This window comes from Drosophila miranda, chromosome XR (assembly GCF_003369915.1).
Source record: "Drosophila miranda strain MSH22 chromosome XR, D.miranda_PacBio2.1, whole genome shotgun sequence".
In the NCBI taxonomy this organism is placed as follows: Eukaryota; Metazoa; Arthropoda; class Insecta; order Diptera; family Drosophilidae; genus Drosophila; species Drosophila miranda.
The window spans coordinates 7121793-7141169 of record NC_046674.1 but is presented as its reverse complement, the minus strand read 5'-3'; the positions used below and the strand labels follow the sequence as shown (position 1 = coordinate 7141169).

The window sequence follows — 19377 nt, the reverse complement described above, 5'->3', positions numbered from 1 at the left end:
AGACTTAGCAGAGTTGCACTGAAGCATATGTTCGGGCGCTTCGCAGCGATTGGCAAATAATTGTTGAATACACGTGCGATTGGTTTTACTTGCAGTTGGTTTTATTTTAATGGTTAAACTGTGCTAATTTCCTACTAAAAACATGCCGGCAGCAGTGGCTACAGGTGTGCAGATAAACGGGCCATTGAAGAACAAGAAAATTGTGTTCGACGATGCAGGAGAGGTCGTGGCCAAACCAAACAAAAAGGAGCGCCCACAGAAACCAAAAAAGCAGCACCAGGCACAGCAACGCAATGGCCAGGCGAAGAAACCCCAAAGAATTACCTTTGACGATGACGGCGACGGCGAAGTCGAGGAGCGAAAACTTTGGCAGACAAACCACCAAAAGGAGCACGGTCATGGCTTCCAAGGTGGTAAGAAACCCCAGAAAATAAAGTTCGGCGATGACGGCGAAGTCGAGGAGCAGCAACCGTGGAAGAAAAACCACCAAAAGGAAAACGGCTTCGAAAAGGCCAAGAAACCACAGAAAATAAAGTTTGGCGATGACGGCGAAGCGGCTGATAAGACTAAGAAGCCGCAGCGTATAAAGTTTGATGAAGATGGAGCTGAGAAGGAGGCCTCCGACTCCGAAGACGACAGTGAGGGCGAGCTAGAAAAGCAGGCCAGCTTCATGAAGCGCAGCAAACACCAGTCGCAGGCTGACGAGGAGGAGGAGTCTCAAAAGAAGTGGTACCAAGTGGTATGTTGGGCCCATAACAAAGAAAGCAAGTTATAAATCCTGGCTCCATTCCTTCCTTAGCATCCGGACTACCCCAGCAGCGAGGAGGTGCTGGACATGAAGGACAACGAGCAGCTGGAGTTGTTCAATCTCTGCAAGAATGCCTTCGAGGCGGATAAGACGACATTTAACAGGCGTAAGTCATTTCCATTTACTATCGTCCCTCCTGTAACTCTAATCTTATCCCCACAGGCAATCCCTCGGATGTCCGCTGGCTGCAAACGGCCCTCCACAAGGGCACAGCCAAAGATCGAGCCAATTCCGGGGCCCTGCTGGTTACCAGCAATCCTCTGGGCAACCTGGAAGCCTTGTCCACTCTAATTAGCTTCTGCAAGATATCCAACAAGGCCAGCAACGATGTGATCGCTGTACTCACAGACCTGTGGCAGGAGGTGCTCTTGCCGCCCAACAGGAAGCTGCTCTCGATACACACACGCGGAGCAGACTGGAAGAAGCTGCAGAAGGACGATACACTGCGCGAGCAGCAGCAGCGTCGCATCTATTCGTATTGGTACTTTGAGAACGAGCTGAAAGACCAGTATCATGAGTTCCTCAAGAATGTGATGCAGGGTCTGCAGACGGGACAGGAGCACAACAAGAATGCTTCGATCGTGGCCGCGGCACGACTCCTCTCGTATGCCCCAGAGAAGGAACAAATGCTGCTCACGATGCTGGTGAACAAGCTGGGCGATCCCATTGCTAAGATAGCCTCCAAGGCGCTGCATCACCTCAGCGATGTGGCCCAACGCCACCCAAACATGTGCGGCGTCATCGTAGCCGAGGCGGAGAAACTGCTTTTCCGCAACAATATCTCGGAGCGGGCACAGCACTTTGCCCTCTGTTTCCTGTCCAGCATCGCGCCATCCGGACGCCCGGAGGTGTGCACCAAGCTGGTCAACATATGCTTTGCCCTGTTCAAAGTCCTCGTCCAGAAGGGAGCCGTCAACAACCGCACCATGCAGGCCATTTTGAGGTGCCTGCAAAAGGCCATTGCGGAGGCCCAGCCTGCGAAGGGCAGCGATGGGGAGCTGCTCAACAAGGAGATGCAGGACACCATCTACCGACTCGTCCACTTGGCCGACATACGCGTCTCAGTGCAGACCCTTGGCCTCCTGCTGCAGCTGGTCACAGTTAAAACGGAGAAATCGGATCGATTCTACAATGCGCTGTACGTAAAGCTGCTGGACCTGAACCTCATCAATGTGGGCGGCAAGACGGCGGCACAGCTCCTCCACATTGTCCACCGTGCCATCCACATAGACAACCATGTGGCGAGGGCCCAGGCCTTTGTGAAGCGTCTCCTCCAGGTGACACTCTACGCACCTCCACAAATTGCCGCCGGCTGTCTGATTGTCCTGCACAAGCTCTTGCGCATGCGCCAGGAGCTCATCGGAGGCATTGGAGCCACCGATGAAGTGAGTTCTCTAAAGACAGTCCTGCCAGAGGATGGAGACCTGGACAGGTTTGGCAGCGATGCCGAAGACGAAGTCAAGGAAGAAGCAGACGAGCCACAGCCAGAGGTAAAGACGGAAGCTGTCAAGTCGAAGGTGGTCAATATCGATTCCTGCAAATACGATCCGTATCATCGTGTGCCCGCTTTTGCGGGAGCAGCCTACACTCTGCGCCATGAGCTGCTGCTTCTGCGTCAGCACTACCATCCCACGGTCCAGGTCTTTGCCGAACAGATCCTCGAGCGTGAGTAACAATAGGGACTCTCTTTGTTTTTTAAATTCATAGCTTAATCACCTTTTTCCCCCGCAGAAAAGCGCATCGATTACTATGGGGATCCTCTGCGAGATTTCGGACTGCCTCATTTCCTAGAGCGTTTCGCCTTCAAAAATCCCAAGAAGCTGGATGCGCCCCAGGCGGAGAGCGCCGCTGTGGCCCACAAGCGCTATATGGCGCAAGGAGGCCGCGGCAAGCCAGTGAAGTCGCTGACGAAGGCCAACTGCACGGAGGACGAGATGTTCATTCTCAACTTCTTGGAGCACAAGCGCAGGCAGGCGGAGATTGTGGCCCAGAGCAAGAAGCAGAGGGAGGTAAAGAAGGATGAGGACGATGATGGAGAGCAGGGCGATGAGTACCTGAAGGAGGGCGAGGTGGATGACGACGAGTTCGAAGCGTATCTGGATGGTTATTTTGGCAAGAAGTTCAAAGAGGGCGCCGTTGCCGAGGAGGATGAGAATGAGCTGAACTTCCTCGAGGAGCTCGGCGGCGAGATGCAGTCTGAGAAGTCCAAGAAGAAGGACAAGAAGAAGAAGCAGGGGGTCGATAAGCACGAGGAGGACATGGACGAGATCGACGATGACTGGGGCGATGATAATCTGGGTGAAGAGGATGAAGATGACGAAGTGTCGGGCGCTGGCGAAGATCAGTCCGACGATGAGACTGGCTCGATTGACTTGCAGCCCCTGGACGATGATGATGACGACGATGCGGGTTCAATTTCTGAAGGCGACCAAGCCTCCGATGCAGAGGATGACAGCGATTCCAGCGACGCTCCCGAGAGCCCAGACGATGATGACGACGACGATGAGGATTCGCCGCCCAAGTCGAAGAAATCCCGCAAGGAGGAAGTCAATATGGTGGATGGACGCAGCTTCGCCAAGACCCTCAAACAGAGCCACGGTAAGATTGGCACAGTTTTTGATCCGATCCGATATTCATCTGGTATTCTTTTCCTTTATCTTTCCTCCTTGCAGATATGTCCTCGCTGTTTGCAGCTGCGGATGAGTTCTCGTCATTGATGGAGGAAACGGCCAAGGTCAAGGGACAGGGCACCAGCAACGCCGTCTACAACAAGGACAAATCTTCCGACAAGCAAATCAAATGGGAGGAGAAACGCCGTTCCAATAGCAAAACCTACACAGGCAAAAGGTTTTCCGGCAAACCAGCGGCCAAAGGAGGCAAGCCACAGAAACCAGGCAAGAAGCGGAAGCATTAGCTGCACAGAATACAGCTCCGAGGAGATTACAAAAAACCTACCAACTGCAGCAATAAATATTTTTTTTGCATTTTGTATAAGTTGAGGCAAGTCTTTAAATGAGAATAAGTGGAGCTGGAGCTGCACCTGAAGCTACTCCCATTGAAGAATTCAAATAAAAGGTCGTTACGTTCTTACCCAGACGCAGCTTGGGGTGCTTCCCCTTCTGCAGCATTAAATAAATAACTATATGTAGTGTTACAGTCCTTATCCACCACTCGGATTTTTTCTTATCTTTAAAATTGTGAGTACCGCGTATAAAAACGTTCATCGATATGGGATCTTTGAATATATCACAGCTGGCTCCTGTGTAGTTATTAGCAATGGAACAACCAACGGTGGCTGCTACCAAAGCTTGATGCTATGAAACTGTGTTCTTACGAAGAAACATACCGGTATGGTACTTCTACATTAATTATCTACATGCATTCTACATGAGTTACATGCCAGTGTTTCTAACGCATTTCGTCAGCTGTTTCAATGGGTCACAAGAAAGTAAACAAACACACAGTTTTACAGCGCATCGTTTGTACACTTAAAAACATTATATATAAGGAGGGCCCGATCTGGTTATACTGGAAACATACGTAGCCCGTTGACAGACTGTTCGAGATCAAAAAGCGCACGCGTGTAATGCATGATTGGTGCCATAAATATCAGAGACAATATCAATAAACGAGAATGTTGACCGCCCGTCAGGAGGGTGTCTGCGCGCCCGGTTTCTGCGACTGCACCTTCCCCAACTGTATCGAAGTGACCAACCACAAGGGCCTTATCCCCGACCTGGTCAAGTGTCGATGCGGTGAGGATATCGAGGGCAATGTCCGCCCCTGGAAGTGGCATCCATCCGAGGAGTCGGACGCCCTCATCAGTGATCGGGACATTGTATTCCATCCCACCTTCAGCCAGGGTACAGCGATAGTGCGCGGCGATCGACCCCTGAAGTTGGGCATGGTGCACTTCTGGGAGATGCGCGTCATCACAGCGCTGGCCGGCACAGATGTGGTGAGTCTTGAGAAGCATAATCCCAGATGCCCAGATCCCCTGGCCTGACAACTAGTTGGGTGAGATGAATGTCAGTCAAAGTCGCTGATAGGAAGGCCTCAAAATAGCACACTCTGGCTTCTGTTGGTCTCGCTCCACTCCACACCTCCACCCGTTTTGTGGATTACAGATTAAAATGCACAGCGCAGGGCGTTGATAAGATAAGACACAGAGGAAGAGAAGAGTGCATATGAGGAAATCTCTAGACAACCCACAGCCCAACTATGTGACTGATAAGCCGCACCGCACAAAAGTTCAATGTAAACAATTATAATACTCAAATCCCGATTCCCTTTCCCATCTCCCCCTCTTTTCCCATAGATGTTCGGCATAGGAACGGAGAGCGTTAATCTGGGGCAATTCAAGTTTCACTTTGTCTCTGCCTTGGGCACCAATGCCCAGTCCTGGGGCTTCTCCTACTCGGGCAAGGTGCAGCATTGCGGCGAGCAGCTGCCCTACGGCCAAAAGTTCTCCCAGGGCTGTCTGATCGGTGTCCAGCTGGACCGGACGCGGGGCCATCTGGAGTTCTATCTGAATCGGCGAGCGCTCGGCGTGGCCTATACCAACGTGCCCATGGATCCAGATGTCCGCATATATCCCATGGTCTGCTCCACGGCTGCCAAATCGGTGATAAGGCTGATTAATTGCACCTCCCAGCCGGTGACGCTGCAGCTGCGATCCTTTCAAGCCCTGTCGAAGCAGCCGCAGATTCTCTCCGAGCTCCGGCAAATGCCAGGACTGAAGAGTATCCTGGCCTCGTACTGGTTCCTGGCCCCGCCAGTGCGCTACTCGCGCATATCGCAGGAGAACGAGCTGGATCTTGGCGATGAGGCGGTGCTGTCCAGCTCCAAGCTGCGTCTCGGCCGCAAGCACAAGTACAGAGGTAAGCGATTGGCGGTGGTGCTGATTGGAGGTGACGTTTCCAGTCCACTGAGCAGACGAGCACTGAGCACTCATCCATTTCCATTTACAGAATCTGACGATACAAACATTGACGAGGAGGACTTGTATGCCAATGCCCACAAGATTCCACTGCGGCGTAATGACAGCGGCGACGAGGAGTGTGGTGCCAGCACCGGCGCCACTTCTGTCCACGATCTGTGCGACGAATATTTCCATTACTTGCTCTAGAAATATGTTAGTTATGCATTTATTTATAGTAATTATATGTATATGTATCTGTATATGTATAGTACTGCTGTTTGAGAATGAACGTTTGGTACTAAATGAATCATCGACAAAAGGAGACTACAACTGAAAGCCTATGGGGTTTTGCTTATTCTAGGATAGACAGATAGATAGATAGATAGATAGACAGATGGACGATAAGATGGGTGTGAAAGCTGGTAGAGTCAAGCTTCCTCTATCAGTTCCCATAGCCATATTCTGGGAAGCGGAACGGGGAACAGGGAACTAAAAACTAACTAAAAATTGCTGACATCGAACGCTTGAACCACGTTGGAACGCTTGAAGAACAGACCCAGCGGCAGCTAGTCCATGTCATCGTCATCATCGTCCGATATGGTGTACTTCTTTTGTGCCCGCTTGCGGCGCGTCTGCTTCTTGGATGTTGTGGCCGCACCACTGCTCACGTTCGTCGATGGTTGGGTGGGCGTTGAGGGGGCACTGGCCAGAGATTTGTTCAGTTTCAGCTTCATCTTAACCGCCGCCGCCGATGTGGTGGCAATCTCCTCATCGTCGGAGCCATCGTCCCCACCATCATCGTCATCGTTGTCCGAATTGTCGGAGCCACCACCTCCATTGCCGTGCGCCTCGCCCGTATTGTCGCCGGAGGCCACAGCAGCGGCATCGGCGGCTGCCGTCACCTTTTGCCTGGCGCCCACGAAGATCTTCTGCAGAGCAATCGAGTCCAGATAGATGAGCGAGGCTTCCTCGTTGTAGATCTGGGCATTCTGGCACAGCTGCATAAAGTCCTTCTCCAGCTCATTGAGATCCGCGTATTTGCAGTCCTCGATGCGCTGCAGAATCTTCTTGATGTCCAATGGCCGCTTGATAATATCGTAATAGTCGGGCAGCCGCTGACGCGAAGGCAGCTTCATGAAGGGCTCTGAGAGGGTGCGCCCATCCTGGGTGACCTTGATGACGGCATTCATGATCTTGTGCATCTGCTTTTTGGCGCGCTTGTCCAGATTCTGGCGTCGGCGACGCTTGAGGATGAGCGAATCGTCGTCGGACTCCTCCTTGCGGTTCTTGCGCTTGCGACGCTTTCGCTTGGAATCGTCCTCTTCCTCCTCCTCCTCGAATTCGGCACCCTCGTCGATGGCCTTCAGCCACTCCTTCTCGGTGAGACTGTCCGTGTAGTCCACTTCCTTGCGCTGGCGCGAGCCGCGACCTACAGAAAAAAGCGTCGTACCAGGGTTACAAGAGATTTCCCTTAAAAGCGGGGGGCGAAATAGAGGCTTACCCAGAATAGTGTCCTCATCGTATTGATAGTGGAAACGTTCGACTTCCTCATCGTCCTTGGTCAACCAGTCGGGCAGCTCGGACTCGTCGATAAGACGCTCCCTGCCCGGATGAATTTCATCGTCCTCCTTCTTGCGATCGACATCCATGCGCTTGAAAATCTCGACCTCCTCCTCGCTGCGGGCAATCATCATGTTGATCATCTCATCGTCGGGCACCTCGTTCTCCTCCTCCTCCTCGTTGTCGTCCTGATGCAGGATCGTTTGCAGGAACTGCTGCCGCTCGCTGCCCGTCGACTTCTGATCGAACATGCCCGCCTGGATGACCTTCTCGTCCATGTTCAGCTTGTACCTGGCCGCGGCCAGGATGCGCTCCTCCACCGAATTGACCGTCATCAGGCGGAGCACGCGCACCTCGTTGCGCTGCCCAATACGATGGGCACGATCCTGCGCCTGCAGATCCTGATGGGGATTCCAATCCGAATCGAAGATCACCACCGTGTCTGCGGTCTGCAAATTGAGACCCAGGCCACCGGCGCGTGTCGACAGCAAAAAGACAAAGATGTCCGATCCCTTGGCATTGAATTTGCGCAGCAGCTCGCCACGATCCTCCGCCTTGGTGGTGCCGTCCAGGCGCAGATATCCAAACTGGCGCCAGCTGAGATAGTCCTCTATGATGGTCATGCACTGGGTCATCTGACAGAAGAGCAACACCCTGTGGTTGGTGGCCTTCAGCTTTGGTAGGATGCGATCAAGCAGCTCGAATTTTCCCGACACGCGATATAGATCCGGACCTAAAGATCAGTATTTGAATACAATGAACAATGCTAGCTTTGAGGATTCGGTCTTACCCGAGACGACGCCATGGCCCCCGGTGTGGTCGCAATACTTCTCCTCGATGGCCTGGAACATGAACGGATGGTTGCACAGCTTCCGCAGCTGTACAATTGTGTTCATCAGGGCCTTGGCCCCACCCTTGCCGTGCTTTCCCTTCTCGGAGCCATCGGTGAGCAGGACGCCCTTGCTCTGCATGTGCTTGTAGAGCACACGCTGCAGCGCCGACATGTCGCACTTGATGATGTACTCGACCTTGTCGGGCAGCTGGTGTTCCACCTCCTTCTTGAGGCGTCGCAGCAGGAAGGGGCGCAGCACCTTGTGCAGACGACGAATGATCAGAATGGTCTCCTCCTCGTTCAACTCGACCTTCTCGCCGGTGGTGGCGAAGGGGGCATTGAACCATTGCTCAAAGGTGGAGCAGGACTTGAAGATGGAGGGCAGCAGGAAGTTGAGCAGGGCCCACAGTTCGGGCAGCTTGTTCTGGAGCGGTGTGCCCGTGAGCAGCAGCCGATACGGGGCAATGTAGTGGGTGTTCAGCACCTGGGTGAGCTTGCAGTGATGGTTCTTCATGCGATGTCCCTCGTCGATGATCATGTACTTCCACTGGATCTTCGCCAGCACCGCCTTGTCCTTGATCACGTACTCGTATGTCGTCAGCAGCACATTGAACTTGGTGGCACGCATCTGGTTCTGCAGCAGCCTGCGGCCCTGGGGGCTGCCCTTGTAGCTGACCACGCTCACGGCGGGGGCCCACTTTTCGAACTCGAGCACCCAATTGGGCAGCGTGGACAGCGGCACGATGATCAGGAAGGGACCCATCACCTTCTTGCGGTCCATCAGATAGGTCACGAGGGAAATCGTCTGGATGGTCTTACCCAGGCCCATCTCATCGGCCAGGATGCCGTTCAGGTTGTTGTTGTAGAGCGAGACAAGCCACTCGAGACCCTTGATCTGGTACTCCTTGAGCTGGCCGTTGACCATGATGGCCGCCTGCTCGTACACCTTCTCGTGTATGGTGTGTGCAATGCTGTAGTAGGTCTGCTCCTCCGTCTTGTACTCGTCGTCCTCCACCTTGGCCTGCGTCATCAGATCCTTGGGACCGTCATCGCCCGGCTGCGGTGGTGCCGCCGACTTGTCGGTGACATCTTCGGTTGACTGCTGCGGCTGCTCCTCCAGCTTTGGCTTGTGGTCCTCGTTGATGCCCATGGAACCCATGGAACCGCCAATGCCGCTGCCATCATCATCATCGTCTATCCAGTCCCAGCCAGGATGCATGCTGAGCCAGCGATACAAATGCTTAAGCATGGGGGCATCGTCGCCGGTAAGCTTTTTGCCGGTGCACGTTTCGATCACATTCACCCGCATATCGGCCACAATGCTGCTCTCATCGATGCCAATGTACTCGCCGCTCATGAGGAGCTCCTTCTTGTAGAGCTGCAGGCGCTTGCCCTCCTCCTCCTTCTTCTTCATCTGATCGTCCTTGTGCTGTTTGACCATCTGCGTGAGATTGCTGATGTACTCGTCCGTCTGCGAGAGCAGGAAGGCCAGTCGCTTGTCCTTCTTCTGATCGATCAGCTTGCGGTAGCCCTCCTCGTCCTCAGCCATCAGGCGCCGCATGCGCTCCTTCTCGATGCGCTCCTGCTCCTTCTTCTGCTCACGCTCGGCATTCGCATGGTAGTTCATCACCGACTTGTTCATCCTCGCCAGCTGAGCCTGAAATGGGAATTATGCCAAGGATTAGCCGACATTTTAATGGCCATTCTCGCCCTCTCACTCACCTTATTGTTCCGGTGGAACTCCCTCAGATCCTTGCCGTGCTGCAGCACCGCAGCCAAGAACTCCAGATGCTTCTGCCGCCGCTTCCGCTCGGCCTCCAGTTTCTGTTGCTTTTCCAGTTTCTCGGTGGCCCGTGCTTCTCGAAGACCCTGCCTCTTGGTCCGCTTGTAGAACTTGATGTTCAGCGCCGTCTCCAGGGTGGTGTCCCGTCTGGTGCACTGCACGAACTCCATGCGCAGCTGCCGCTGGAAGTTGAGCACCCGCAGGGCTCTCAGCTCGATGGCCGCTTGAATGCGCAAATCCTCTGACATGGTGGCGGGCAGGCGCTGCAGCTCCTGCATCCGCAGCGAGATTCTGGCCGCAATGCGGTTCTCCCGCTCCTGCAGCAGCGTGATGGGATCCAGACCCACCGGCTTGGCCACGGTGGTCACTCGATTGGGCTTGGGCATCGGCTGATGCTGGCCGGGCGGGGCTCCAGGCCGCGGTGGGCCCCCTGGCTGAGGCACCTGTGCACCGGGTGGCATGCCAGGCGGAGCACTCCTCTGCTGTGGCTGCTGCTGCTGCTGCATCGGAGATGGTGGAATCAGCGGCTGACCGCCAGCTGGACCCATCGCCAGTGGCTTGCCTCCGTTCGGCAGCTGGTGCTGCAGCTGCTCCGGCGGTGGCTGCTGCTGCTGCTGCGATGGCGGCTGTTGCGGAGGCGGCGGCTGCTGCTGGGGCGGTGGTCCTCCCACCACTGGAGGCTGTGGCGGCAGAGGCTGGCCCTGTTGCATGTGCGGCGGTGGAGGAACCGCCTGCAGTTTCTGGCCGGGCACTGGCTGCCCGTACGGGCTAGTGGCAGGCGGTGTGGAGCATTGCGGCGGCGTTCCTGTGACTGGCGGCGGCTGCTGCTGTTGTTGCTGCTGCTGCTGAGGTGGAACTGGCGGTTGACCTGGATGCTGCTGTTGCTGCTGCTGCGGCCCAGGCGGGGGTCCTCCGGGCGTGCCCGGTGGCCCAATCGGTGGCCCTGGCGGCGGTTGCTGCTGGGCCGCCTGCAGCGCCTGCTGCATCTGCATGGATATGGGCTTATTCCGCGCCAGCAGCCGGTAGGCAGTGATTTGTGTGCGCAACAGATTGACCTGATTGCCATTCAAATGCTGGTGCTTCGAGGTGGCCCGCATGGCCAGCAGCTGGGAGTAGCGCGGATCCTCCTGCAGTCCCTTCTCCTCCATCGAATCGATGGCCCGCTGCAGGGCGTGCAGATTCTCCTGGCTGGAGCGCTCTGGCGGCGGTGGTCCGCCCGGGGGTCCACCCGGAGAGACTATGCACGGTTGTGTGCCAGGTGCCTGCAAGCAGCACGACGAGAGCACGGATGAGAGAGAGATAGAGAGAGATCTGATATTAGCTATTGTTTCTAGTGACTGAAAGTTGGCGTTCACATCCGCGAGAGCTTTTCCGAATAAATAAAAGTTAAATTCAATTCAAAAGCAAATAAAGGGAAAAGCTTTAGTCACACAAAACCCGTTCGACTGCCGCTGGCTGCCGGCTGCTGGCCGTTGGATGCTTCCAGTGCCTGATTCACACGAAGCCAAATCAGAACAGAACAAAACAGAACAGAGCCAGAACGAAGCGCAATCTCTCTAGCAGCAGACACACAATTCAGATAACAGATACAGGCACAGTTATAGAGAGTCAAACAGACATTAGAGATGGCGGCCAGCAGGGAGCTAATTGAGGAGCTCTACACCTTCATCTATCCGCTGGCAGTGCGAGCGGGAGCAATACTCCTCGAGGGCTACGAGAACGCGGGCAAGGCAGTGTCCCTCAAGGATGGGGAGTTCTACAACGTGGTGACCGCCTATGACAATCAGATAGAGGAGTTCCTCATGGAGCAGATACTGGCCAGCTATCCGGACCACAAGTTCATCGGGGAGGAGGACACGCACAAGAACAACAATGTGACCAAGGAGCTAACGGATGCCCCCACCTGGATCATTGATCCCATCGATGGCACGTCCAATTTCATCAAACAAATTCCCCATGTCTCTGTCTCCATTGGCCTGTCCATCCACAAACAGATCGTGCTGGGAGTGGTCAACAATCCCGCCCAGAAGAAGCTATACACCGCCAAGCTGGGGCAGGGCGCCTTCTGCAATGGCGAGGCCATCCACGTGAGCAGCTGCGAGCATCTGAATGACGCCAATGTGGCCTACGAAGTGTGTCTGCTGCACGCCCCAAAGATCCGCAACAAGCACATCAAGCGCATCTATCACGTGGGATCGCATGCCAGGCGGTAAGTGCCGCACAAGACCTTACGGATCTTCCTTTTGCTCATCCATTATGCTCTACATTTGTCCAGCCTTCTGGCCTACTCGGCTGTGGTGGATTCCCTGTGCATGGTCGCTGCCGGCAATCTGGATGCCTTCCACATCGAGGACATGTTCCCCTGGGACTGTGCCGCCGGCTACTTGCTTATCCGGGAGGCTGGCGGTGTGGTAACCCATCCCTATGGCGGCCCCTTTGAGATCATGAAGCCAGACCTCATATGTGCTGGCACCGAGTCCCTGCGGGCGGAGATCGAGCAGCTCATACGGAAGGCGGACCAGGAGAAGCATGTGGGGGGTGGCGATAGTGAATGAATATCTTTGTTGGAAAAATAATAAACTATGCGAAATGTGGCCAATCATCATTCTAGCTCCTCTAATTATCTTTTGCCTTCATCATTCTTCTCTACTTTGTTCTCTGTAAACAGCTCTTTTTTGTAGAGATAATGTAGGCGGAGCACACAGATCTGCACTGATCTGTTTGCTCCTCCTCCTCCTCCCCCTCTGATATATCTGTGGGCAAACTCCGAAAGATGGAATGACATTGACAGCAACTCGGATCTCTGTTTGCGATTGTAATCCATCTTAGTGGCACTTCTATTTGCTCCCACAATCCATTGACGGTTGCATTCCCACAGCGCATGCAGAACTCTATCTTCTATCGCTTATCATGCCTTCTCCTTCTTTTGGCAAAAGTTCAAAGTTCTAGTGAATGGAAAAAGCTTCTGGCCGAAGAGCTTTGCAGTTTACATTTGTTCTTGCGCCCACACAACTACGATGGCATTTTAGTTGAACGACAACAGCCGCCGCAGCCATCACAATGAGTAACCCCCCCGTCAGCGAGACCAAGCTCAAGGAGTACTACGATGTGGCCCTCAAACTGGTGCTAAAGTGCGGACCCCTCATGCAGGAGGGCTACCAGAAGGCGAAGACCGACTTCAAGGTCAAGTCGGACTTTTACGATCTGGTCACCGTGTACGACAAGCAGATTGAGGACATTCTCACCGAGGGACTGAGCGCGGCCTTTCCCGAGTCCCGCATCATTGGCGAGGAAGAGTCGGCGGCCTCGCAGCGACAGGCGGAACTGACGGATGCCCCCACCTGGATCATAGATCCCATCGATGGCACCACGAACTTCATACACAGAATCCCACACTGTTGCATTTCCGTGGGGCTGGCCATTAACAAGGAGCTGGTGGTGGGCGTCATCTACAATCCGCCGGCAAATGAGCTGTTCTCCGCCTGGAAGGGACACGGCGCCTTCCTCAATGGCGAGCCCATAAGCACATCCAAAGTGACGACGGTGAGAGAAAGCTTATATAATGAATGATGGAAATAGCAAGAACCCGCAAACAAGATACACGAAAATCACAAAATAACTGTGCATGCACTACACCTCACCTCACTCCCTCCCTCGCGCGACCTTGATTTACTGGAATTCGCGCGAGCGAGAGAGAGCATTAACGTTGATTAGCGTCGTTCTCTCACAGCCCAAAAGCTCTAAGCTCTCCTCTCAACTCTTTCTCTCTTTGTATCCTATCCTCTCTCTTGCAGATCAACCAAGCTGTGATTGCCTACGAGATCTCTTTGATTCACGCTGCCGCCGTTCGGGACAAGAATATCAAGCGCCTGTACAAGCTGGCCTCCAATGCCACCGGAACGAGGTGCTTCGGCAGCGCAGCCCTGACCCTCTGCTACGTGGCCACCGGCCAGTGTGACGCCTACCATGTGGAGGATCTGAAGCCCTGGGACATAGCTGCCGGTGCCATTATCCTCACGGAAGCCGGGGGCACCGTTTGCCATACGAATGGCGGGAAATTCGATGTGATGAAGCCGGATTGCGTGTGCGCCTCCACGGAGGAGTTAGCCCAGAATGTGATTAGTCTTATCGAGGAGGCCAATCAGATAAAGAGCTACACATTCAAGTAGAGTCCGGGGACACAAAAAAACAAAACATTATATATAGTTTGTAATAAAAATGTAGACTCTTCGAGAGAGCGAGCACAGATTAGAGTAAACATTCAAATAAATAAAACTTTATCATTCCAATTTTGGACTGGAATTTCTGGGGAAAAGCTCACAAAAAGCTTTGCTACAACAGCTGCTGCGATGGAAAAATTGGTAGTGCCCGCCCGGAAGAGACATGAGAAACCACCAAATCAGTGAAATAAAACTCCAGGAATACTATAAAGTGTCTCTGGAGTTGGTCAAGCAATGTGGTCCCCTGTTCCTAGAGGGTTTTCTGAAGCCCAAAACTGATTACGAGGTGAAGTCAGCTTTCTATGACCTGGTCACCGTCTACGACCAACAGATCGAAGCCACTCTCACGGCTGGTCTGCTCAAGGCCTTCCCCGAGTCCCGCATCATTGGCGAAGAAGCGCTGGCTGGATCGCTGGATCAAGCCGAGCTAACCGATGCCCCCACCTGGATCATAGACCCCATCGATGGAACCAACAATTTCGTACGCAAAATTCCCCACTGTTGCATCTCCGTGGGCCTGGCCATCAACAAGGAGCTGGTGGCGGGCATCATCTACAATCCGGCGACCAATGAGTTGTACTCATCGCGCAAGGGTCAGGGAGCCTTCTTGAATGGCCAACCCATCAGCGTAGCTTCGAAGGTAGTCACGGTGAGTGGTAGCGACGGAGAGAGTGATAGATAAGAGTCGATCATCCAGTCACTCTGACTAGCGCTCTTATATCTTCTCTTTTGGCAGATCCAACAGGCTGTTGTGGGCTATGAAATGTCGCTAATCGTTGTGGCCAAGGCGCGGGACCAGAACGTGAAGCGTCTCTTCAAGCTAGGATCGAATGCCACTGCGTAAGTCTCTGATCTCGTTTCCCCACTTATGCGTACTATCCCATTTATATTTTACTACGAAATGCCCTCCATGGCAATCAGCATTCGAAGTTTGGGCAGTGCAGCTCTGACGCTCTGCTATATAGCCACCGGACGTTGTGATGCCTATCATGTGGAGAATCTGAAGCCCTGGGATCTGGCCGCTGGTGCCATAATCCTCACCGAAGCGGGTGGCAGGATCTACCACACCAGTGGCGGCAAATTCGAGGTGATGCAACCGGACTGTGTCTGCGCCTGCACCGAAGAGTTGGCCCAGAACGTGATCCAGTTGATAAAGGAGGCCGATCGGATTACGGACTATACGTTCCAGTGAGCATACTGCAATAAAGTGTACACAAAAGATGAGCCCGATGCCTCCCCATTTCTACTGTTCTATAAATGACAGTAGCCTCCAGTTTGAAAAGATCATTCACGACAGATACGAGAGGAGACGAACTTACGGAGGGACGGGGGGTCTGATAAAAACTGGTTTTACAACTGTCTGTGAGATAAAAAGCGAATATTTGTGTACGTACGTACGTACGTTCAACAAACAAATTGAGATAAAACAAGCACTGGGACAGGTGAGATGCCAATTTTGAGTACAAGCTTCGGGCTATCATAAAACTCAATGTAGCCAACGAGAAGCAAACAATCAAAGCTGGGAGACAATTGTGTCTGCTAAATATAATCAAAGCTCCTCCTCCCCATACAACACCACTTCCAGGCAGCCATACAGCCACCCAGCAACCCAGCCAGTGCATATCTGATTAGTTGGCAACGCAAGCTGAGCGACGAAGCACCGCCTCGTTTACATCGCAAGATCAGTTACTGGAACAGAGAATGTCGCAGTCGGCAGCAGGAGGGCAATCGGATGTTGTGGAGGAGCTGTACAGCTTCATCTATCCACTGGCCGTTCAGGCGGGTGAGATCCTGATGGAGGGCTACGAGCGCACGAGCAAGAATGTCTCCATTAAGGGGGACTTTTACGATGTGGTCACCGACTACGATAACAAAATCGAGGATTTTCTCATGGAGCAGATACTGGCCAGCTATCCGGATCACAAGTTCATTGGCGAGGAGGAAACAGCAAAGAATAATAATGTTTCCAAGGAGCTAACGGATGTTCCCACCTGGATCATAGATCCCATCGATGGCACATCCAATTTCATTAAACAAATTCCCCATGTCTGTGTCTCCATCGGTTTGTCCATCAACAAACAGATCGTGCTGGGTGTCATTAACAATCCTGCCCAGAAGAAGATCTTCACAGCCAAGCTGGGGCAGGGGGCCTTCTGCAATGGCAAGCCGATCCGTGTGAGCAACTGCGAGAGCATCAAGGATGCCAATGTCGCCTATGAAGTGTCACTGCTGCATGTCCACTCTGTGGCCAACAAGCACATCAAACGGATCTACCATGTGGGACTGAATGCCAGACGGTAAGTGGCAGAAACCCTATTATCCCAATCTCTATACATGTATCTCTCTATCCTCTAGCCTGCTGGCCTACTCCTGTGTGGTGGATGAGCTGTGCATGGTGGCAGCTGGGAATCTAGATGCTTTCTACATTGAGGACATGTATCCCTGGGACTGTGCTGCTGGTTCCCTGCTAGTGAGCGAGGCTGGGGGCGTGGTCACTCATCCATTTGGCGGACCTTTCGACATCATGAAGCCAGATCTGATCTGTGCGGGCACAGAGACGTTGCGCAAGGAAATTGAAGATTTGTTGCGCAAGGCCGACCTCGAGGAGTCGGTGGGGGGTGTGGCAGTTAAAAAGTAATTTAGGCATCACATTCCACAATAAATTGTTTGCAACAAAATATCTAAATTGAAAAGCTTGAGCTTCGATACCCATGAAAGCTCGCTGTTGTGTGCGGAGCTTTTTTGGAGATTGCCGGCGTTTTGCGGAGATAATAAACAATAAAACAATTTTCGCGCCATATACGAGTAGTATATGCGAAGATGTAGATTGCTCTCATCCCGGGGGGAGCGGGGATTCAAAACTTACATTGGGAGGCATTCCGTGTGTCTGATATCCGATGGGCGACATATTCGGTCCCGTCGGCGGCATCTGCATTCCCATGTGCGGACCTTTTGAGAAAACTAAAAATGATTATGCGTGATGGACAACAGAAGAGTGTGTGGCATATCAAGAACATACTCATTCCCTGATGATGTGGCGGCATATGATGCGGAGGTGGGCCCTGTCCTGGTGGTCCATGCTGCATCGGATGTCCGTACGCAGCTGGGTGGCCCGGTGGCGGGGGCCCTTGCATGTGGGGCGGTGCTCCAGGCGGTGGTCCCTGCGGCGGCCCCGGCTGCTGGTGCGGGTACGGACTATGTGGCGAGGGTGCTGGGCTCTGGGAGGGTGGTGCCATCGGGCTGGGCGCCTGTGGTGGCGGCATGGGACTGTTCGCCGGCGAGGGCGAGGCCATTTTCACTTCGGGTCTCCTGTGCGGTAGTGCCGGGGTAGTGCGAGGGCGCCGAATATATTACAAAACTAGCTGGTGCACCGACACCTAAAAGTGGAAGCTAAATGCACATTTGTGTGTTATTGCACATTGCATTGTTTAAAACAAATATCAGAATCTTTTAGCCGAGGGATATCTAATCGCATCATTGTTTTTCACTCGCTTTTTTGTCACACTTTTTGCGCAGTCTATGTTTGACTTTCCACAAATGGTACAAACCGGTCACATAAACCCTACTTTGTGCTAGAACTTGTGTTTCACTTGGAATACACTAAAAAAATCACCGAATAGCAATATTTTGCCACAATAATATTACCTATTAGCACTATTTTTCACTTTTTTTCAATTTTCTCGAACGACGCGACAGCAAATGGCGGACGTCTCCAGTGTGACCGTTGAAATATACGGTCCGACTCTGAGAAATATACCTAAATATACCGTAAATATACTGACGAATTAAAGTTCAATTTTACATATTCCTCGTTTTTGATCTTCCGTTGAATAATGCTGCCTAACTAAAACCTTTAGCCATGCCCACATAATTTAATACAAGTAAAAAATCAATCGTCTACCTGACTGTTTTATTTTAACCACTTGCTTTTATTTTATTTTGCATAAAAAAGGTTTTAGCGAAAAAAGTTAAACAAATGACACGTAATAAAACGTAAGAGAAAAATCGTTCCAATTGCTCAATTTCTTTATTCCGTTGAATAATGCTGCCTAACTAAAACCTTTAGCTTTCCCCATATAATTTGAGGCCATTAATGAAAAAATTTTCTACAAGATTGGTTAGTTTTTAGTACTCCCATTTATTGTATTTTAACTACAGCAAGGTTTAAGCAAAAAAGGTCAACAAAAAAACAGTGGCACCGTAAGTGAGTATGGAAAACGCCGTAAGTGAGTGTGAAATGTCACGTCAACCGGAGTTTGGGCGCAGGTATACCCTATTTCGTTGATATACATATATGAAGAAACTGTTTTTCCAAGCTGTTTTAAAATGTAATTAATATAGAAATGATCTCAGATTGTTATGTTTTGGACATATTAATGCATATGATTAGGGTCTTGTAAATATATATCTCGATCCCGTTACCCATTATTGGTTTCTGTAAGAAGACCAGGACCTTCAAAATATTGAAATACCTTTAAAACAGAAACTGACTAGTTTTGGCCTTTATTGGTGCATTAGATGACAAACATATTCTCAATTCTATAATATCCATTTCCGCAGGGTATGCAGGTCCTTGAATGTTTCCGCAACATTTGTGCATGGAATGTTGCTGCCGATTCATACCCGATTCAAGGAGAGCGAGAAAGAGAGAGAGAGAGAGCTAAAAGAGCCGAGTGGTGCGCGCCAAATAGAAATTGTTTGAAAGTGAATGCGCGACAAGCATTTAAAGCTATCCATTGGAATAAATGACGCACGGAAGCACGACCTGAGATAGCGAAAATTAAAAAAACCAGCGTATGGAAGTTTCTATATCCTTAGTTCTGCAATGTAAAAATGAATAAAAAAAAAAAATATATATATATCAAATAAATTACAATCATACAAAATATGCAATTTTTTTATTTTATTGTTTATTAATATATCATTTTTAGAACTTCAATATCATAACCTGAACCATTCGGAGGGGTGTCAACTCTGGTAGCCGGCAAGAAACAGTTCTTTCACCGCAGTCACAGTCGCAGTCACAGTTAAGTTTGTATTAGTTTTGCAATATAAAAATGAATACAAATATATGTTCATCTCAAATAAATTATAACCGTAGAAAATATGCTATTATTTATTTATTATTATTAATTAACACATCATTTTTAAAACTGTCAATATGTTCAGTTATAATTGAAAAAACTTCACTGCCATTTAATAATATTTTTATAAACTCACTGTGAACGTATGCCATGACACGTCATGTTCACG

General features: G+C 51.6%; 7 protein-coding genes across 8 annotated transcripts; 6 read left to right on the top strand and 1 right to left on the bottom strand.

The window, feature by feature from the left end:
- The first annotated feature begins 37 nt into the window (after positions 1-37).
- On the top strand, positions 38-3975 carry LOC108151899 (uncharacterized protein F23B12.7). Its single transcript, XM_017280809.2, has 5 exons — positions 38-739; positions 800-914; positions 971-2473; positions 2540-3406; positions 3481-3975. The coding sequence occupies exons 1-5, from the start codon at positions 143-145 to the stop codon at positions 3720-3722; spliced, it is 3324 nt and encodes a 1107-aa protein (XP_017136298.1). The 5' UTR covers positions 38-142; the 3' UTR covers positions 3723-3975.
- A 279-nt stretch (positions 3976-4254) lies between these two features.
- Positions 4255-6037, top strand: LOC108151878 (SPRY domain-containing SOCS box protein 3). Its single transcript, XM_017280774.2, has 3 exons — positions 4255-4766; positions 5127-5688; positions 5779-6037. The coding sequence occupies exons 1-3, from the start codon at positions 4443-4445 to the stop codon at positions 5934-5936; spliced, it is 1044 nt and encodes a 347-aa protein (XP_017136263.1). The 5' UTR covers positions 4255-4442; the 3' UTR covers positions 5937-6037.
- LOC108151876 (ATP-dependent helicase brm) lies at positions 5940-17873 on the bottom strand. 2 transcript variants are annotated; one of them, XM_017280772.2, is made up of 7 exons: positions 17770-17873; positions 17144-17514; positions 16991-17085; positions 9844-11166; positions 8080-9778; positions 7231-8022; positions 5940-7158 (listed from the first exon to the last, which is right to left on the bottom strand). In XM_017280772.2, exons 2-7 carry the CDS (start codon positions 17415-17417, stop codon positions 6296-6298), a joined length of 5046 nt encoding a protein of 1681 aa, XP_017136261.1. In that variant the 5' UTR covers positions 17418-17514; positions 17770-17873; the 3' UTR covers positions 5940-6295. The 2 variants fall into 2 exon arrangements, with proteins under 2 accessions (XP_017136261.1, XP_017136262.1); XM_017280773.2 differs by having other exon boundaries at positions 16991-17073.
- LOC108151880 (inositol monophosphatase 1) lies at positions 11362-12509 on the top strand. Its single transcript, XM_017280776.2, has 2 exons — positions 11362-12113; positions 12180-12509. Exons 1-2 carry the CDS (start codon positions 11530-11532, stop codon positions 12457-12459), a joined length of 864 nt encoding a protein of 287 aa, XP_017136265.1. The 5' UTR covers positions 11362-11529; the 3' UTR covers positions 12460-12509.
- LOC108151882 (inositol monophosphatase 2) lies at positions 12919-14189 on the top strand. The gene is made up of 2 exons (XM_017280779.2): positions 12919-13447; positions 13699-14189. The coding sequence occupies exons 1-2, from the start codon at positions 12965-12967 to the stop codon at positions 14071-14073; spliced, it is 858 nt and encodes a 285-aa protein (XP_017136268.1). The 5' UTR covers positions 12919-12964; the 3' UTR covers positions 14074-14189.
- LOC108151881 (inositol monophosphatase ttx-7) lies at positions 14257-15348 on the top strand. The gene is made up of 3 exons (XM_017280778.2): positions 14257-14773; positions 14861-14964; positions 15046-15348. Exons 1-3 carry the CDS (start codon positions 14288-14290, stop codon positions 15314-15316), a joined length of 861 nt encoding a protein of 286 aa, XP_017136267.1. The 5' UTR covers positions 14257-14287; the 3' UTR covers positions 15317-15348.
- LOC108151879 (inositol monophosphatase 2) lies at positions 15703-16811 on the top strand. Its single transcript, XM_017280775.2, has 2 exons — positions 15703-16421; positions 16480-16811. The coding sequence occupies exons 1-2, from the start codon at positions 15826-15828 to the stop codon at positions 16760-16762; spliced, it is 879 nt and encodes a 292-aa protein (XP_017136264.1). The 5' UTR covers positions 15703-15825; the 3' UTR covers positions 16763-16811.
- Positions 17874-19377: the final 1504 nt, after the last annotated feature.

Excerpts from the sequence above, each read along its gene's own strand:
- LOC108151899 (XM_017280809.2), top strand. The coding sequence starts at position 143 with ATGCCGGCAGCAGTGGCTACAGGTGTGCAGATAAACGGGCCATTGAAG. Across the intron at positions 2,474-2,539 it reads TGCCGAACAGATCCTCGAGC|AAAAGCGCATCGATTACTAT; the intron begins GTGAGTAACAAT and ends TTTCCCCCGCAG. Across the intron at positions 3,407-3,480 it reads GACCCTCAAACAGAGCCACG|ATATGTCCTCGCTGTTTGCA; the intron begins GTAAGATTGGCA and ends TCCTCCTTGCAG.
- LOC108151878 (XM_017280774.2), top strand. The coding sequence starts at position 4,443 with ATGTTGACCGCCCGTCAGGAGGGTGTCTGCGCGCCCGGTTTCTGCGAC. Across the intron at positions 4,767-5,126 it reads CGCTGGCCGGCACAGATGTG|ATGTTCGGCATAGGAACGGA; the intron begins GTGAGTCTTGAG and ends CTTTTCCCATAG. Across the intron at positions 5,689-5,778 it reads CCGCAAGCACAAGTACAGAG|AATCTGACGATACAAACATT; the intron begins GTAAGCGATTGG and ends TTCCATTTACAG.
- LOC108151880 (XM_017280776.2), top strand. The coding sequence starts at position 11,530 with ATGGCGGCCAGCAGGGAGCTAATTGAGGAGCTCTACACCTTCATCTAT. Across the intron at positions 12,114-12,179 it reads GTGGGATCGCATGCCAGGCG|CCTTCTGGCCTACTCGGCTG; the intron begins GTAAGTGCCGCA and ends ACATTTGTCCAG.
- LOC108151882 (XM_017280779.2), top strand. The coding sequence starts at position 12,965 with ATGAGTAACCCCCCCGTCAGCGAGACCAAGCTCAAGGAGTACTACGAT. Across the intron at positions 13,448-13,698 it reads GCACATCCAAAGTGACGACG|ATCAACCAAGCTGTGATTGC; the intron begins GTGAGAGAAAGC and ends TCTCTCTTGCAG.
- LOC108151881 (XM_017280778.2), top strand. The coding sequence starts at position 14,288 with ATGAGAAACCACCAAATCAGTGAAATAAAACTCCAGGAATACTATAAA. Across the intron at positions 14,774-14,860 it reads TAGCTTCGAAGGTAGTCACG|ATCCAACAGGCTGTTGTGGG; the intron begins GTGAGTGGTAGC and ends CTCTTTTGGCAG. Across the intron at positions 14,965-15,045 it reads CTAGGATCGAATGCCACTGC|CATTCGAAGTTTGGGCAGTG; the intron begins GTAAGTCTCTGA and ends CATGGCAATCAG.
- LOC108151879 (XM_017280775.2), top strand. The coding sequence starts at position 15,826 with ATGTCGCAGTCGGCAGCAGGAGGGCAATCGGATGTTGTGGAGGAGCTG. Across the intron at positions 16,422-16,479 it reads GTGGGACTGAATGCCAGACG|CCTGCTGGCCTACTCCTGTG; the intron begins GTAAGTGGCAGA and ends TCTATCCTCTAG.
- LOC108151876 (XM_017280772.2), bottom strand. The coding sequence starts at position 17,417 with ATGGCCTCGCCCTCGCCGGCGAACAGTCCCATGCCGCCACCACAGGCG. Across the intron at positions 17,086-17,143 it reads GCCACATCATCAGGGAATGA|TTTTCTCAAAAGGTCCGCAC; the intron begins GTATGTTCTTGA and ends AATCATTTTTAG. Across the intron at positions 7,159-7,230 it reads CGATGAGGACACTATTCTGG|GTCGCGGCTCGCGCCAGCGC; the intron begins GTAAGCCTCTAT and ends TTTTTTCTGTAG.